Here is an 18,346-nt window from a genome sequence, read left to right as displayed (position 1 = left end):
TTTATTACCATACAACTAATGTTTCAAGATCTCTTTCCTGTTCATTCTTTCCTAAAGTCTCCAATCCCTTCCTTTCAACATTTACCACTATACATGTAATGAGTATTGAGATAGAAGGGTCTGTAGATGTCCATTTGTCATTCAGTTTGAAAAGGGACTCCGTGTTGGCTGCTTCCCCCATGTACTAGTTTCCTCCCCTCCACCCTTCACCTGTCTCTGTCTCCCCCCTCCCCCCCCAGACACCCCCCCCCAATCATTTGCTCTTCAAAAGTGCTCCACAGATTCGATTGGGTAAATGCTGTACTGTTTCTATAATCGCTAATGATTCTTAAATCTCCTTCAATAATCTAAGATTTCTGGGAGCACTATTTCCTGTCTCCAGTTTTGATCACTTTTGGTCCATCTGGAATTTTCATCATCAAGCTTCAAGACCTGGGTCTCTGTATCTCCCTCTGCAACTGGATCCTCAACTTTCTCACTGGCAGACCTCAATCAGTGAGGATTGGCAACAACATCTCCTCCTCGCTGACCATCAGCACAGATGGACCACAAGGCTGTGTGTTTAGCCCCTTGCTATACTCCCTGTACACACACAACTGTGTGGCTAAGCACAGCTCCAATGCCATATACAAATTTGCCAACGACACCACTGTTGTTGAACGAACCACAGGTGGTGATGAGTTAGAGTACAGGACTGAGATAGGACACCTGGTGCCGCAATGACAACCTCTCGCTCAGTAAAACTAAAGAGCTGATTGTTGACTTCAGGAAGGGGAAGGAGGGTGAACATGTGCCAGCCTACATCGGTGGATCGGCAGTGGAGAGAGTCAGCAGCTTTAAATTTCTGGGCGTTAACATATCGGATGAACTGTCCTGGGCCCAACATATTAATGCAATCACAAACAAGGCATGCCATCATCTTTCCTTTCTTAGGAGGTTCAGCATGTCACCGAACACTAACAAACTTCTACAGATACACTGTTGAAAGTATCCTGACTGGTTGCATCATGGTCTGGTATGGCAATTCGAAAGCGCAGGAACGTAAGAAGCTGCAGAGAGTAGTGGACTCTACCCAATACATCACAGGTACATCCCTCCCCACCATCAGTAGTATCTATATGAGGCACTGCCTCAAGAAGGCAACGTCTGTCATCAAAGATCCCCACCATTGGGGGCCATGCCATCTTCTCGTAGCTACCATTGGGCAGGAGGTACAGAAGCCTGAAGTCCTACACCACCAGGTTCAAGAACAGCTACTTCCACTCAATCATTTGGTTTTTGATTCAACCTGTACAACCCTGATCCATATCTCAGTATAGCAACACTATGACCACTTTGATCAGTTTGCACTACAAGGACTTTGTTTTCTAATTGTGTTCTTTCTTGTAAAAATTGTGTATAATTTGTTTTTCTTGTGAATGTTGTGTCTCTAATGCTATGTGCCTGCGATGTTGCTGCAAGCAAGTTTTTCATTGCACTTGTGCATATGACAATAAACTCGACTTAGACTTTGAAATCGTTTAACTACTTCAGCCTGCTATCATATAATTTCATGATATAACCACCAGGGGGCTTTCCCCCACAGCCACTGAAAATGCTTTCCAGAAGATTTTGATCCATTTATCTTGGTCACCATCACAGAAAATACAAGCCACAATTTTCTTTCCGTCAAAACTTTTTTTTGAGATCTCAAAATAAAACTTTAAACATGATAACATTGATGTAAATTACAGTCACTTGCCTGATATCTCAAAGAAGCAGGAAGTGGTGGGCAGAGGATATGTTGTGGTGTTAAGCTTTCCACTGTGTTCTTCATTAATTGTCTGTGTACCCCATGCTAAAACCCTCAGGTTTCTCTTAATAAAAGCTAGATGGCAATGACTGATATATAGGCCCATGTGCTAGATTCTCAGATCCAACTCTTAGTCACAGAGCATGGAAAGAGGCCCTGCGGCCCACTGAGCCCTTGCCAACCATCAAGCATCACTTACACTTATTCTACACTAATCCCATTTTATTCTCCCCCACATTTCCATCAACTTTTCTCAGATTCTACCACTCACCTACATACTACAGCCAATTTTTAGGGACCAATTAACCTACTAACCTGCATGTGTTTGGGATGTAGGAGGGAACCAGACCACCCAGAGGAAGCTCACATGCCATAGGGAGAATGTGCAAACCCCTCACAGTCAGCTGCTGAAATCGGGATTGAACCTGGGTCACTGGAGCTCCGAGGCAGTTGGCCTACTAGCTGCACCACTGTGCTGTCAACTGTTTAAGAATAATAAAAAAATGACGTGAAACACAAATGCAATATTCTAAAGTTTAATGCAGAAAATCCATAAAGAAATATATAGGCATGGAGAATAATCTGTAACTTGTGCTTAAACTTCCTTAACATTTCTGATGTGTTTTCAAATCGTAAATAATCTGTGCACAGCAAGCTGCCACAAACGACCAGATAATCTGATTTAGAATTTTTCATTCAGTTATCAGTATTGGCTAGGAATAACATCCCTGCTCTTCTTTCGAAATAGTGACATTGGATCTTTTACTTACATCTAAGAGAGCTGATGGGACTCCAGTATGCAGTACTCCCTCAGTAATGCACTTTTGTTAAGTCCTTAGATTGGAATGAACTCAATATTTTGATTCAGAGGAGAGTGTGTGCTTAGCTGAGCCATTTGATTTGATGAGACTAGCCTTGCAAGGAAATCCTCACATAAACGCTACCTAAAAGACACATTCTGCATTTCACAAAAAAAGGCATCTTTATTGAAAAAGGAAAAGAAACAAAAAAAAGCATTTTCTGACAATGCTTCTCAGGTTAGATTAGAGAGCAAAGGACTCTTCTCCGGAGAAGGCTGAGGGAAGGTTCGATGGAAGTATATAGACTGATAAGGGGACCAGAGTGGATCGTAGAAAGCTGTGCCCTTTGGTGGAGGTGTCAAATAGTAGAGTTTAAAGATATAAAATAAAGAAGAGATATTGAATGATGTGAGTACAAACCATTTTTTGCATAATGTGTAGTTGGAATCTGGAAGCATTGCCTACAGATGTGATGAAGGCAGGTTCCAGTGTGACCTTCAGGAGGCAATTGGATAAATATATGGTGAAAAATTTGCAAGGCTTACAGAGAAAGGATCAGGGGATGGAACTGGTGGGTTGTTCTGGTAGAGAGCCAATGTCATTATGATGGGCCATGTGACCTCCTCCTGGACCGTAACCATTTTATAATTTAATTGACACAAGAGAAAGATCAAAATGAAAATGCTGGAAATAATCATTTGGTTAGGCAGCATCTATGAAGAGAAAAATAGAATTTCAGATCAATGACCCTTCAGTAGAATTGGAAAGAGGGAAAACATGTTTTAAGTTGCAGAGAATGGGAGTGTGAATGGAACAAAGGGAATGTCTGTGATAAGATGGAGCTCAAGATCGTCTTGAAGGTAAAATGGTGTTTTTAGATTTAATTACTTGATGAATGAAGGTAGATAGACAATAAAAACATCTTGCTGGAACCGAGATGCAGAACACAGGCTCAGCATTAGCCCCACGGTTTAAGAATAGGTATGTATTGTTTGCTTGGGAAGGACTGAAGCACGGGATGCCAAGCTACTGTACATAAAATACAACTTTTATTGTATATATGAAATGATAGATTACTTCAAAAGACTGTATTGTCTGATCTACATGTGACTCCTCAGTACTTTGAGAACCTCTTCCTGTTTTTGTTCTTTGGCAAGATCAGCTGCCGTTTCATTCCACTTTGTTTTGGCTTGTAATTCAGCCCCATTGCTAATAAGTAATTGTACAACAGCACAATGTCCCTTCTCTGCAGCCAGATGCAAGGGAGTCTTATCCATCCTGTCTCGGGCGTGTATGTCAGCACCACGTTGAATTAAAAGTCTTGTGACTGCCTCGTGTCCTTGGAAAGCTGCTTGATGCAGAGCAGTCATCTGCAGTGCATCCCTGCTGTTAATGGAAGCACCAAACTGCAACAACAAGTAAACAGCAGGAACTCCACTCTCCACAGCCCTGTGGAGAGGTGTGCGCTGGTTTATATCTGAAGCATCCACTGTGGCATTCTGTTTGAGTAGCAGCTGCAAGATCTAAAGGAAGAAAAGAAGTAAATTTCACCATGTATAACATTACACAATGTCTCTGAGAAAACATAGATCACTGATAATTTAACAGTATTCAAGCTTTGCTTCCTTATTCTAATGATGAATCTGAAAGTTAAGTTGCATTTCAGAATAAATGGGATATAGCATGTAACAGCTATTATATTAAACATTACAGACATTATTCTGGTTTTTAAACTTCCATCTGAAATGAGAGGATAATTGAAAGACCATTAATTCAGGATATGCTTTAGGTGGTAACTACTGTATAGGTTCCAAGACATGTTTGTTTTGAAAGGAATCCAAGATCTTCCTTGGGACAGATCTGCTGTTTATTCCTGGCAATTCCAAAATACACTGGGTAGATGTTCAGCTATATGAACTGCATCAAACTATGGAGTTCTGCGGTGAAACGTGGAAACCCATGTCTTACAGATCCTGCATCAGGTGAGTCTGGTGCACGAACCGAGACTTCCAATTTCAATGGGGCTTGTAGGGTCAAGGTTTAGGAGGCAAAGGGGAAGGTAAGTTAGTTTCCTTTGAAAAATATCTTGCATTATTTGATACCTAGCTTTAAGTGTTTATTTTATTTAAAAGGCACTATGATTAAGAACTTTTACAACCAGCAAAGTACCTTCACAAGTATTGCTGCTGTAAGAGCCATCAATGATGTTTCGATCTGGGCTTCCTCACTGTCACTCGAGGCTCTATCACTCAGACACCACAGAGACAAATGTGGGAGTGGTTGGATTCTGTTGCCAATTCCAGGTGGTGAAAGACTTGAGCACTTCTTTTGAACCAACAAAGGACCTAATTTTAAGAGTGCACACATTTAAGGCATCTCCCTCTGCATGCAAGTCTTCACACAGTATCTTCAATCAAAATAACCTGAAAGAATCCCCTGTACAATTTGCACTAATGTGAGATGATAGTGGTCAGTTTTGCAGCCTATTTTTAGTCAATATTCTTTCCTACCTAGCTCAAAACATCAAATGTTCTTTCACAATGAAAACAAAGGTTATGAAAAGAGAACTAAGTAGCTACAATTTTAAGTACTGAAATAGCACTTAAAATGATGTGGAAAACCCCACTGGCCTGGATAGGGGATTCCATCCCACTGTTTCTTCGTTACAAAGGGAGCCAATGTGGATTGGTAAATTACAAAATGGTAGTTATGCCACTTTTTTTTCATTGCATGTAATGCATGTAATTGCATGCACTAGAAATTTGACAAGGTACTTCCAGTTATCTTATACCCCTGTGCCGATCATATGAGTGGCATCCTTTGATTTCATCTGTGGTGCAACATTCCTTTTCAAGTGTTATGCAGGAGACAACCCACCTTCTAGAACCACTGCTGTCCTTTTGGTGATTGTACACTTAGTTTTAATGGATTTAGATCCAGTGAACTGCAATGTATTTCCAGCTGAGGACTGTGTGTGCCTATGAGAGAAATTGGTAGATATTGGCATTCCCATACATGTATTAGCCTGTATCCTTCTGGGGTGGTGCAAAGAGAGGCAATCTACTTGTCCTGGATGGTGTCAAGCTTCTTGCGTGCAGTTTGAGCTGCATGCATCTAGATAAGCAGAGAGTATTCCATCACAGTAGGTGAGTTTGCAGGTGAGTTAGTTTACCCAGACTTTGACCTACTCTTGTGACTACTATATTTATGTAGCTGGTCCAGTTGAATTACTAGTCAATGGTAACTTCCAGAATGTCTTTGGTGGGGGACAGGATGATGTCACTATCATTCATAGTTAGATTCTCTCTTGCTGAGGTTGGTCATTGCCTGGCAGTTTTGTGGAGCAAATATTGCTCAGCACTTATTGGCCTGTGCCTGAATGTTGACTGGGTCTTGTTGCATTCAGTTTTGGACTGGTTCATTTGCCAAGGAATTGCAGTTGGAATTAAACACTGGGGATGTTCATTGCTGATTGCATTCTTCTAATCTTATCGTGGAAGGAAGGCCATTGATGAAAATGTTTGCTGTTAGGACACTATTGTGAGGAATAATACAGTACCCCGACAGTAATGATTGACCTCCAACAAACACAAGCAGCTTCCTTTGTACTCAGTCACTGGAATGTTTTCCCCTTGATGCCCATTGATTTCATTTTGACCAGGATTCTTGATGCACTTATGGTCAAATGCTGCCTGGATGCAAAGGCAGACATTCTCACCTCACCTCTGTAATTCACCTCTTTGGTCCACCATGTTTAGACCAAGTGCTGATGAAACCTGGACTAAAGTGGTCTTGATAAATCCATACTGGGTGTCTCTGAGCAAATTATTGGTGAGTAAGTTCTATTTAATACTGTTGAAGACGTGAACCATCACGTTGCTGATGATTGAGAGTAGACCTATGAAGGAGCAGCTGTTTTTCTCCAGTATTTTTTGTTTCATATTCCTAGGAGTGGGTTGAACAGACTAGTTTATATCTGCTGGATTTTAGAAGAGTGAGAGGGTATTTATTGTAACATAAGATCCTGAGAAGTTTTGACAAGATGGATTTGAAGGGGTTGTTTCTTCATGTGCAGGAACATAGAACTCAAGGCAGGCATGGTAGTGCAGTGGTTAGCTTAACGCTTTACAGCGCCAGCGACCCGGGTTTGATTCCGGCCACTGTCTGTAAGGAGTTTCTATGTTCTCCCCGTGTTTGCATGGGTTTCCTCCGGGTGCTCTGGTTTCCTCCCACATTCCAAAGATGTACGGGTTAGGAAGTTGTGGGCATGCTTTGTTGGCGCCGGAAACGTGGCGACACTTGTGGGCTGCCCCCTGAACACTCTGCACAAAAGATGCATTTCACTGTGTTTTTGATGTACATGTGACTAATAAAGATATCTCATCTCAAGGTCACTGTTTAAATATAAAGGATAGCCCACTGAAGACAGATGAGGTGAATTGTTTTCTCAGAGGGTCATGAACTCTTTCTCAGAGGGTGGTAGAAGCAAAGTCTGAATATTTGAGGCTGAGTTAGATTGGTGCTTGATGAATGAGAGGGTGAAAGTTCACCATGGGAATGTGGACTGGAGGTCACAATCAGGTAAGCCATGATCTTATTAAATGATGGGGCAGGGTCTTGGGACAGAGTGGCCTACTCCTCATCCTAATTTGTATGTTGGTATGTAAAGTAGACTTCAACCAACTGCAGTTGCTCCCTTGGGCAATAATTCTGAGTGTAACTTGGGCCTCAACAGGAGCACAATTAAAAAGGGAGGGACAGACAAATCCTCATGAGAATATGCACAACCTTCAGGAAGGTCTGGGATCAGAACAGTATTAGTGTGACCAATGGTGTACAGAACAAGTAGAGGATGATGATCTTTAGAAATTGATTCTATCCTACAGGGATAATGTAGGACCTTTGAGGATAAGGACTGTTGACAGCCAGAATGACATCTGGAGTTAGTGACTGTCCAAAATGGGGGAGGAGGAGGGTATGTAATGTGGTTGTTGCAGATGCTTCAACAATTACAGGGATAGATAGCATCTTTTGTAAGCAGGGCTGGGAATCCTACACAGTGTGTTGCTCACCTGGTTCCAAGGTGGAAGGTGGAATGATAAGGTGGAAAGATAAATAAAGTGACCAAGACTTTAAATTAGCAATTGTTGGTAGGGAAGGGGGTTGTTGGGTGAGATTTCAGAAGAAGTATTATAAATAATATTGCAAAAATAAAGTGGAAGAGAGTAGAATGACAGGTAAAGGAAGAACTAAACAATGTAAAGTAATTAAGCCATGAGGGACAATAAGAAATATATGCGCAAAATGCAGGGCAGAAGGATAGATAAAGGTTTGTCACTCAAATATGTTTTCTTTATACAAATGTACAAAGTTGAATTGAATGAATTACAGTGTAAATTCAGTCTGGTATTCATTTTTAAAACATAGCTGCAAGACAGTATGTACTGGGAATTAAATATTCTGAGTTATATGTTCTCAAAGAAATTTGGGGAAATGTTGAGTGGGAAGGATAGCCAGTGATTAAAGATGAAATCACTTCAGTGATGAGAGAGGATATGTAGTGAACATAGGAGGATTTATAAGTGGAATTAAGAAACAGAAAAAGATTTATAACTATACCGGGGAACATTGGAAGGCTCCCAGGTAGCAGATGTGACAGAACAGAATGTATCCTTGCAGAGATTAAACACACAGAATGGTTCTAATGGGGGATTTTAACTTTTTGAAAGATTGTGAAAAGCAGACAAACTCATGTCCGAAAGGCAGCTATTTCTTGAATGTGTTTATGATAACTTTACACAGCAGTTTGTCCTACAGCCAATAAGGAATATATCAGATTCTGAATCAGATTTAGTAATGAGCCAGATTTAGTTAACAGGTTAACAATCTGTGAACATTTATCTAATACTGATCATAATATAGAGTTCAGTGTAGTGTTTGAAAAGGTGAAAGATGAGACTACCAACTCTTTTGAAAAAAAATATTGTCCCTTAGTAAAGGAGTACAGAACAACAGAAAAATAAAACAATATACTGTGTACAAGACATAAGCTTGCATGCATTTCAGCAACTTGCTGAAAAGAAACTTGCAAAGGGGGAAAACAATAAAAATTTGGTTACAACAAAACTAGGTAAAGGTGGTTTGGAGCACTGGGCTCAAGGAAAATTATAACAGTAACTTATAAATACAGGAAATGATGGACTCATTGAATAGTTGCTGTGTATCAATGTTACTGGTAGAGTAAGAGGATTGCATGACAGACACCCCAAAGAAACTAGTATTGAATTGGGAACAGGTCTTAGCAAAGTGAATGTAAGCAAAATGACATTAATAAAGAAAATAACATTACTGACGCATGAAAAATCAGTAGAATCTGACAGTTTCCATACGAGGAAGTAGGTGAGAAATTGTAACTAGAATCTTCCAAGGCACTCATTAACAATCAAAAAATGTCACACATGTCTTAAGAAAGATGAGAGATGGAACCTAAGGTATCACTGACCAAGGAAGGTACAGCATTTAAAGACAAGAAATTACTAGAGTCTATAATAAAGGATAAAGTGACTGAACATTAAATGACATGACAGATGTAGATAATAATTGAGAAGACTAATGGAGTGCTGGTCTTCAGATGGAAAAAACAAGGGGCAACAGCTGTGTAAAGCTTGGTTAGACTGCACCTGAAACAGTATGTACTGTTCCTGGCACCCTATCTTAGGAAAGATAATATTAATCTTAGTGATCCATGCTCACTGGTCACCTGCCCACAAAGCCTGCTTGTCCCTGGAATGGATCCGAGAGCAGAATCTTCCTCCAGGAAGGTGGCTGCTAGCTGTCTGGTGAAAAACTGAGCCGCAATGTGAGGAACTAGTGGTTACTAGTTTTGTGCTTCTATCCAACAGCACCATCTCCAGGCCAATGTTGTTCCCAAGAATTCATCTTAAAAAATTTTGTTCACATTTATCTCATTGCAACAGGGAATCTGAGTGTCTAATCATTTGTATAATTAGGTTGATCTGTACTTAAGCTCCATTTACTTGCCTTTTCTGCACATCCAAACCATGTAAAATTCAAATGGACCGTACTTCCAGACATTTAGGAGACAGAACTCCACATTGCCATTGCCCTTCATATAACAAAATGCTTCATGATTTTACCAAGAATTTGCTCTGTGGTTCTGGATTCCTCCACCATACAAATTAGAGGCTTAGAAATCTAGTACACCATCATAGATGATCATAGCAGCAGAGTTCATCAATGTCCTGATTATGTCTCCACCACTGCAAATTTCAGCACTACTTGAGGCCCATGACCTTAATGTTACTGATAAGGCTTTGGCCTTTTTCATGGTCAAAACTGTGCCTGACTTGGGCAGAGGGTGGGTCTGCAGGATCAGGGGAGGAGAGACTAGATGACGGCTTCAGACTTGGGTTTGGAGACAAGTCAAGCAAAATAAGTGGCTGGTGAATGGTTGTTGAGCAAATTTGAGGCTGGAAGTTGGGCTTGTTGGTGAGTTAGATCAGGGCTGGAGGTAGGATTTTGGGGATCAGGTAGATGCCCAGGAGAAGGCGAGCAGATGAGACCAGGACTTTTATTACGAGCCTTGGCTAATCATGGGGTAGGGGGGTAATGGGTGGATGTTGTGGGAGGGGGGAGAGAGTATGGGGGGAGGACCCTCCCCAAGGTAGATATGAGACTTAGCCAAGTGGGAATCCAGTCTAGTGTACATTGTTCCCAAGAATACCGAGCGATGGTCACTCCGAGAGCCACTTGAGCTAATTTCCCCTGCAGTATTCCAAAAGAAATTTTGCGTAGCAAATGATATGTAGTTCCAAATACATTTTACCCGAGCATGGCTGACGTGACTTTAGAGTGTGTGATTTAGTTTCTAGAGTGTGTGATTTGATCTGAAACAGGTGTAATCACATTCTGTTCTGGAAAGAAACAAATTTTCAGAAGCATGATGCTGGAATAAATGGCATAAGCTCTTCACTTGGATAGAAATTTATCCTTGGCATTTAGACCTTAACACTTAATATAGTGGCTTTTGCATGCAGAGCTCTTTGCACAATGCATATTAAACACAAGTGACCAAAGATGAATATCTACCCTTTGCTTACTCGATCAAATCTCTTTATTGTTTTAAATAGATTATTTCAAAGAATTGGATAAAATCATCATTCAAACTTAAGGTCTCAAGGGAATGTAAACCAAGTTATTGTAATCTATCTCATTATTCAACTGTAAATTGGTGAATTGGTACAGTATCTTTCCTGACTTTTCAATACTACACTGGATCTAATAAAGGTTCTATTCAAGTGAAACTGTGTTTCATTGCTATGCTATCCTTCTTGAGATAAAGCCAATATGTTATTAGCCCATCCATATCTTTTAGTTATCTGTGCCAAAGGTCATCCTTTATACACATAAGTACAACTCGTGTCTCCCACTATTAAGAAAATATTGTAGTTTGCCTCCTCAGATCTAATGTGCACATTTTTCCACATTAAATTCCATCCACTATGGTTTAGCCTATTTGCAATATCAGTCAAGTTCATAACTTGTGGTCCTTTCTAAGTAATTTATTGTCTCACTTACCTTGCAAATTTGTCTATGCTGTACAACACTATTTCCTAATCCTAGGCCAAACTATTGACTATGGAAAGATGAGGTGTCAATATACCCGTGGATCTGCACTTGTCAATTTCCAGTCAGGGGATAAATCCATATCATTAGTCTGTCTCCTATCTGCACCCATGCCACAAAATTGCTTGTAGTTTTCCTAATATTCTCGTGTAGAAAGTTGTTAATTGCTTCCTGGAATTTCATCTAGACAACACCCATTGAAACTCCTTTACCATCATGCTTGTATCTCCCTCAGAATATTCAGCTGCAATATAGTTCCATATTTTCTGCTCCCAGCTGTGAGAATTTTTCAAATATAGAAAGTTTTTCAAACATGAAAACTATGGTTGTCGTGGAACTAGATTTATTTTACTGAGCTTGAGATAAAATGTCAATGCCTCTACTTCCTCAGGAAGCTAAAGAAATTTGGCATGTCCCCATCAACCCTCACCAGTTTTTGTTGATGCAGCATAGAAAGCACGCTATCCAGATGCATCACAGCTTGGTATGGCAACTACTCTGCCCAAGACTGCAAGAAACTGCAGAGGGTTGTGGACACAGCTCAGCACATCACGGAAACCAGCCTCCCCTCCTTGGACTCTGTCTATACTTCTTGCTGCCTCTGTAAAGCAGCCAGCATAATCGAAGACCACATCCACCCCGGACATTCTCTCTTCTCCCCTCTCCTATCAGGCAGAAGATACAGGAGTCTGAGGGCACATGCCAGCAGGCTCAAGGACAGCTTCTATCCCACAGTGATAAAGACTATTGAATAGTCCCCTAGCATGATAAAATGGACTCTTGACCTCACAATCTACCTCGTTATGACCATGCACCTTATTGTCTGCCTGCACTGCACTTTCTCTGTAGCTGTTAAACTTCATTCTGCATTCTGTTATTGTTTTACCTTATACTACCTCAATGCACTGTGTAATGAATTGATCTGTATGAATGGTATGCAAGACAAGTTTTTCACTGTACCTTGGTGCATGTGACAATAATAAACCCAATTCCCAACTTTACTGAGCTGGAGATAAAAGGTTAATCCTTCAGGTCAACCTACAAAAAATATTTTCATCATAAACTTGGGACATCTTTCTCACTTATTTGCAGTGTGGAGTATGAAGATCTTACCACTTGGCATCATTTACAACACTACAGTAATGCACTTTGGAACAGTTAGAGGTGGCCTTACATTAGTTCTGTCAATCCTAAAGACATTCGTTAATGCTGGAGTATGAATCTGGAGCCCAGGACTTCTCTTCTTGGGGGTCAAAGAGCACTTAGGTTTTTTAGTTACCTGCCTCCTTACCTCTATTTTTCCATTTGCAGCAGCTTTGTGTAGAGCAGTTTCATTATTTTCATCCTTGGCATCTATGTCTGCACCTTTCTTCAGTAAATAGTCAGTAATTTTGAAATTCCCAGCCTCCACTGCTAATTGCAACGACGTCATGCCATAGTCTGTCCTTTCATCCAGGCTAGTTCCCTCCATTATCAGCAATTCAATGATTTCTATGTGTCCATTCACACAGGCCCAGTGTAATGGAGTCCACCTCTTGTTATCTTTAATATCTGTGGATGCCCCATATTTCAGAAGCAGCTTGGAAGTATTAACATAACCATTAGCTGCAGCACAATGAAGTGGACTGGCTCCACAACGAGCCTTGGGCTCAAGAAGAGCTCCTCGATGCAAAAGATAGTCCACCGCGTCAGTGTGACCATTCCAAGCAGCCCTGTGTATTGCAGTATAATGATACTCACTCCTGTGGTTGATAGCTGCGCGTCTGTGGAGGAGATATTTGATCAAAGGAATATGTCCACAGAACGCTGCATGTTGGAGTGGAGTCCAGCCCAAATTATTCCTGTAATTTTCATTCAAAGCTGGAGCCCTGTGGCAATTAGAGGAATGTCAATGTTTAACGTGATATCCTTGTATGTAAATAGTAGGTAAATTATGAACAAATATTTACTTAAATGTATAAAAAAAAACTAAAATCTTCAGGCAAGGTTACAAAATAAATGACAGAGGTAATAAGTACTACTCTGTGAAAACTAAGCCAAGAAGTGTAAACCTGGGAGGCTCAGTGCCAATCAACTGCAGTTAATACTTCCCAAGATTATAAAGGTAAGTTCGTAGTTTGGTCATTTGCTGAGCTGAATGCAATAAAGGAGAAAGTCCAAGGACCATTTGTCTCACTTTAGAGTTAGCTGAGAATGATATTTAGGAATCAACCTCAGTTATCCTATTTTATGGTCAAGTACTATAATATATTTTTTAATTCATTTTTCAGGATGTGGGTGTTGCCAGTAAGACCAGCATTTATTGTCCATCATTAATTACCTTTGAGAAGGTTGAACTGCTGCCTTGCTTCAGTTTCTCTGTTTGAGCATGGTGGTAATGATGTAGATGAGTGACTTGCTAGGTGATTTCAGAGGAGTCAATCGCACGATGTGGTCTGGAGTCACAAAGGCGAGACTGGATATAATAGCTTTCATACATCTCTAGGACATTGTCAACCAGGTATTTTTTTATGACAATCTATGGCTTCTGGTGTCATTGGTATTGGTATTGGTTTATTATTGTCACTTGTACCGAGGTACAGTGAAAAACTTGTCTTGCATACCGATCGTACAGGTCAATCCATTACACAGTGCAATTACATTGGGTTATCATTACTAAGACTCGGGTTGTGGTTTATAACAAATTATTAACAGAATTTAAATTGGGATTTGAACGCTGGTCTCTGGATTGTTAGTCTAAGCCTAGTGCTACTATGGTTACTGTTCTTATTTCTCTTCATTTAATATTTTCTTTAAAACTGTGTAGAAATTGTGACCAATAATTTAATAACATATTATTTGCTTGAAAACAAAGCAACATACTTAGATGTTTTTGCAGGCAATTGGCTTTGAACTGCTTCCAACTTTATTTCCTGGTTTGCAACGGGCAACGTCTCCGTTCTGTTTTCAGAGATAGGTCCCGTGGAAAGACTTAGAGGGCTACATTTTCCCTGTTGAGGTGAATTCATGTCCGCAGTCCTGCTGTTCTTGTTTGTCCTCGCAGCACTGGGGGAGGATATTGAATCATGCAACTCCATCCACTTCCACGTTACCTCTGATAGGTCAGACATGGCAGATTCTGCAAAAGAAATATCTGGCATATGTTCCCACCAATTACAAATAACAATGGGGATGAAGGCCAAGAGTAAAATGGTGAAGGCGTGGACTTTCCCACATTTACTTTCGAAACAGAAAGAGACTGTTTTGACTCGTCATGTCTAAACCAGCTCACACGGCAATCCTTTTTCCCTGCAGATTTTCTCTATAACTTCTTCTGTCCATGTTGCCATTAACTCCCCCCGTCTACAACTAACCTACCCACTAGGGGCAATTTACAGTTGCCTATTAACCTATTAAGCTGCATGTCTTTGGAAAGTGGGAAGAAAGCAGAGCACCTGGGGAAAAAACCCACCAAGTCACAAGGAGAATGTGCAAACTCCACATAGATAGCATCAGGGGTCAGGACTGAACCCGGGTCACTGAAGCTGTGAGGCAGAAGATCTAATAGCTGCAACCACTGTGCCACCCAATGTGCCACTGTGCCACTCATTTGGGATTTAGATTTCAGTTGAGGGGATAATAGAAAGTATATTGAAAGAGGTAATGTGGAATGTTAAAAGTTATTAACAGGTTTACATGTAAGAGTTCTTTGAGTACGTAATAGTTAGCTTTCATAATTACTGTAGCCGTACTAAAAATGTTATTGTATGGAAAAGCCACCAGAGATCTTAATGCATGTTCTTGTTTTCAAGAGAACAAAAAAATTGCACGATTGTGAAAACCTGACTTAAGATCTTTGATAAATTACATTACAAATTAGAAAGCATGGAGTAGGAAGAAAGCTTTTGAAGTGGGTAACTAAACAGCAGAGTCACAGGACGCAAAGGATAATTTTCAAGGAACTAGCGTACAAGGGTAATAGGAGACCGTGCCAGTTGTTGCTGTCACTGCAAACTAATGATTTTAAGGAAGAGATGGTAACATTTGATACTTCATTATGACAACTTTGGCTTCAGAGGGAACAGGGTGGGGTAGTGGATAGGGAGTGAGAAATTAGAACTATAGCATGGAAAGTTGTGAAAATAAGACAGGAAAGCAAAGAGCAAGTATAAAAATAAAGATATGCAGAAAATAACAGAAGAATTACCAGCAACGAACACAAAGTGCTGGAGGAACTCAGCAAGTCAGGCAGCATCCATGGAGGGAAATGAACAGGCCTGATAAAGGGTCTCGGCCCAAAACGTCGACTGTTCATCTCCCTCCGCAGATGCTGCCTGGCCTGCTGAGTTCCTCTAGCAGTTTGTGTTCGTTGCTTTGGATTTCCAGCATCTGCAGTCTCTCTTGTGTCTCTGGAAGAATTACCAGTCTGTTCTTGTGAAAATGCACCCTTCAACTAAAGTCATAATTTTCACTGTGGAGGGTAAAGACAACATAGGATCTTTGGAATATGTAGTTGAAGGAAAAAGTACAAGTTCTAAGAAGAAGTGGTTTAAAAGCTCCAGCTCTCTCACATTGACTGTTGGGTACAGCTTTGATGAAAGAAATTGCTTAGGCTGGGATTTATACCAAGTTCGTTTTGAAGGGATTTTTAAAAGGAATATATTGAGGCAATGCTGCTTCCTTTCACAGGGTACCCAATAACAACTCAAGATGACCAGAGACCACCTTCTGTTCAATCTATTTTCATTTTTCCCTTAAGTCAACCTCTGAGTTTGATTCTGAATCGTTTACAATGGCCCCAGAAGACTTTTGTTCGCATTGAATTATGAACCATTAAGAATCGTTTGGATACAATCTTAAATGTTGCAAGTTTAACCTGCACTGCGTTTTTGTTTATAGAACTATGAAGGGTTTGTTTCTATGTAGACTTATTCAGTTCTTTAACAGAACAGGTAATTGTCAACTTTGTGTAATGATGGCCTAAAGTCTTAGTTATATAGTCATAGAGTACTACAGCACAGAAACAGGCCATTCAGCCCATCTAGTCCATGCAGACCTGATCTTCTGCCTAGTCCCATCTACCTGCAACTGGACCATATCCCTCCAAACCCCTTCCATCCATGTACCTATCCAAACTTCTCTTAAATGTTACAATTGAACCCACATCTACCACTTCTGCTGGCAGCTCGTTCCACACTCGTACCACCCTCTGAGTGAAGAAGTTCCCCCTCAGATTCCCCTTATATATTTCACCTTTCACCCTAAACCCATGAACTCTAGTACTAGTCTCACCCAACCTTAGGGGAAAAAGCCTGCATGCATTCACCCTATCTATACCCCTCATAATTTTATATACCCCTATAAGATCTCCCCTCATTCTTCTGCGTTCCAGGGAATAAAGTCCTAACCTATTAAACCTTACCCTATAACTCAGGTCCTCAAGTCCTGGCAACATCCATGTAAATCTTCTCTGCACTTTTTCAAGCTTATTGATATCTTTCCTGTAGGTAGGTGACCAGACTGCACACAATACTCCAAATTCAGCCTCACCAAAGTCTTGTACAGCTTCAACATAACATCCCAACTCCTGTACTCATTGCCCTGACTTATGAAGGCCAAAGTTCCAAAAGCTCTCTTTACGACCCTATCAACCTGTGGCACCACTTTCAAGGGACTATGGATCTGTATTCCCAGGTCCCTTTGTTCTCCCGCACACCTCAGAGCTCTACCATTCACTGTGTATGTCTTACCCTGGTTTGTCCTCCCAAAGTGCAACACCTCACACTTATCTGCAAGTAATTGCAAACAAATGTGTGTGACTGTGTGTACACACACACTGCAAAAACTGTGTGTAATTTCCATATTACAGCTACCAAGAGTGTAATAATAGTGTTAGATGAGTAATTTTGACCAAGGACCAGACCTGTCCACTGTAGATGGATTTCCATTTCAGGCCTTCAGTTTTCAAAGATCTCTAAGATGCTTTACCAAATTAAAGGTAACTGATGGAGTTTGTACTCTATTTCTATGTGCTACGTCAGATCCAAGCTGGTGAACAAAGTAACTGTTTTCTGTCATTTTGATTTGAGCTGTAATACAATTTCATGGTTTAATATCTTGGAAGAACGTCAGCCAACTAAGCACTCATTGCATGGATTGACAGATTTAAGTTAAAGGCTTAGGTTGTATTGTTCTTTAAACACACTTTTATCAGTGCAAAAAGTTTCAGTATTTAAAGTATTTATTATACTCAGGGCTCATAAGGCTTATGCAGTCACTTGGAATCAATAAGTAAGCCAGTTTGGACAAAAAATTTGGGAGAAGTTCCTGAAAATAGTGCAGCAGTTTGCATCCAGATCACCTGTTGTGCCTGAAGCAGAGACCCTACTGCAAAGTAATTCAACAGAAGTTCATAATTGAAATTTTAGGAAATATAGGAACAGTCCTCTGTGTAGTTCCTGCAAATAACATCCTCCTCTCCATCCAACACATATTTATAAATTACTGATTTTTACAGAGGATCACTTTTTTGCAAGGTTTTTTAAATTCAATTAAAAATAATCAATGTTGCTTGTTCTTTATTTTAATAATTCAGATCCAAGCTAGTACCTATAATCATTGATTATCATCATTTTGCCTTCAACTTTCTTCCTGTTTTGTAAGAAATGAGAAGACAAGAAAATGTCCTGCAAGTGTAAATATTAATCAATATTTATCCTTGATCAAATTGTCTGTTAACTCTAGATGAACAGTCAAATTATAATAATATTTTTTTGTTAAAAAGACAGTTACTTACCAATATGTTATACTTTCTGAAGTGTCAGCCTGTGCAGTGTTTCTTTAGTTTCCTGTTTCAACACTTCCTCATGAATGTTAGGGTGACAAAACCTCAAAGAAATAATTACAAGAAGTTCTGTCTAAATCTACGCAGAACCAAAAATGATTAACAGCGCCAGAAGAGAGGCTGAAGAACTTGAAGCAGGCATTCATCTTCACTGAAATAAAAAGAGACGATGCTGGAAATACTCAGTAGGTCAGGAGGTATCTGTGGGAAGAGAAATGGAAAGAATGGTTCAGGTCAATGATCCTTTGTTGGGACAGACCTGAAACATTAGCTTTGTTTCTCTTC

General features: G+C 40.2%; 1 protein-coding gene across 1 annotated transcript; it reads right to left on the bottom strand.

The window, feature by feature from the left end:
• Window positions 1-2,386: 2,386 nt before the first annotated feature.
• Window positions 2,387-18,039, bottom strand: ankrd67 (ankyrin repeat domain 67). Its single transcript, XM_052018813.1, has 4 exons — window positions 18,014-18,039; window positions 14,101-14,356; window positions 12,530-13,106; window positions 2,387-4,115 (listed from the first exon to the last, which is right to left on the bottom strand). The coding sequence occupies exons 2-4, from the start codon at window positions 14,346-14,348 to the stop codon at window positions 3,693-3,695; spliced, it is 1,248 nt and encodes a 415-aa protein (XP_051874773.1). The 5' UTR covers window positions 14,349-14,356; window positions 18,014-18,039; the 3' UTR covers window positions 2,387-3,692.
• Window positions 18,040-18,346: the final 307 nt, after the last annotated feature.

This window comes from Pristis pectinata, chromosome 6, assembly GCF_009764475.1.
Source record: "Pristis pectinata isolate sPriPec2 chromosome 6, sPriPec2.1.pri, whole genome shotgun sequence".
Lineage (NCBI taxonomy): Eukaryota > Metazoa > Chordata > Chondrichthyes > Rhinopristiformes > Pristidae > Pristis > Pristis pectinata.
This window is presented reverse-complemented; position numbering and strand designations above follow the sequence as displayed.

Excerpts from the sequence above, each read along its gene's own strand:
- ankrd67 (XM_052018813.1), bottom strand. The coding sequence starts at position 14,348 with ATGTCTGACCTATCAGAGGTAACGTGGAAGTGGATGGAGTTGCATGAT. Across the intron at positions 13,107-14,100 it reads TTGCCTGCAAAAACATCTAA|GGCTCCAGCTTTGAATGAAA; the intron begins GTATGTTGCTTT and ends TAATTGCCACAG. Across the intron at positions 4,116-12,529 it reads CTGCAAATGGAAAAATAGAG|ATCTTGCAGCTGCTACTCAA; the intron begins GTAAGGAGGCAG and ends TTCTTCCTTTAG.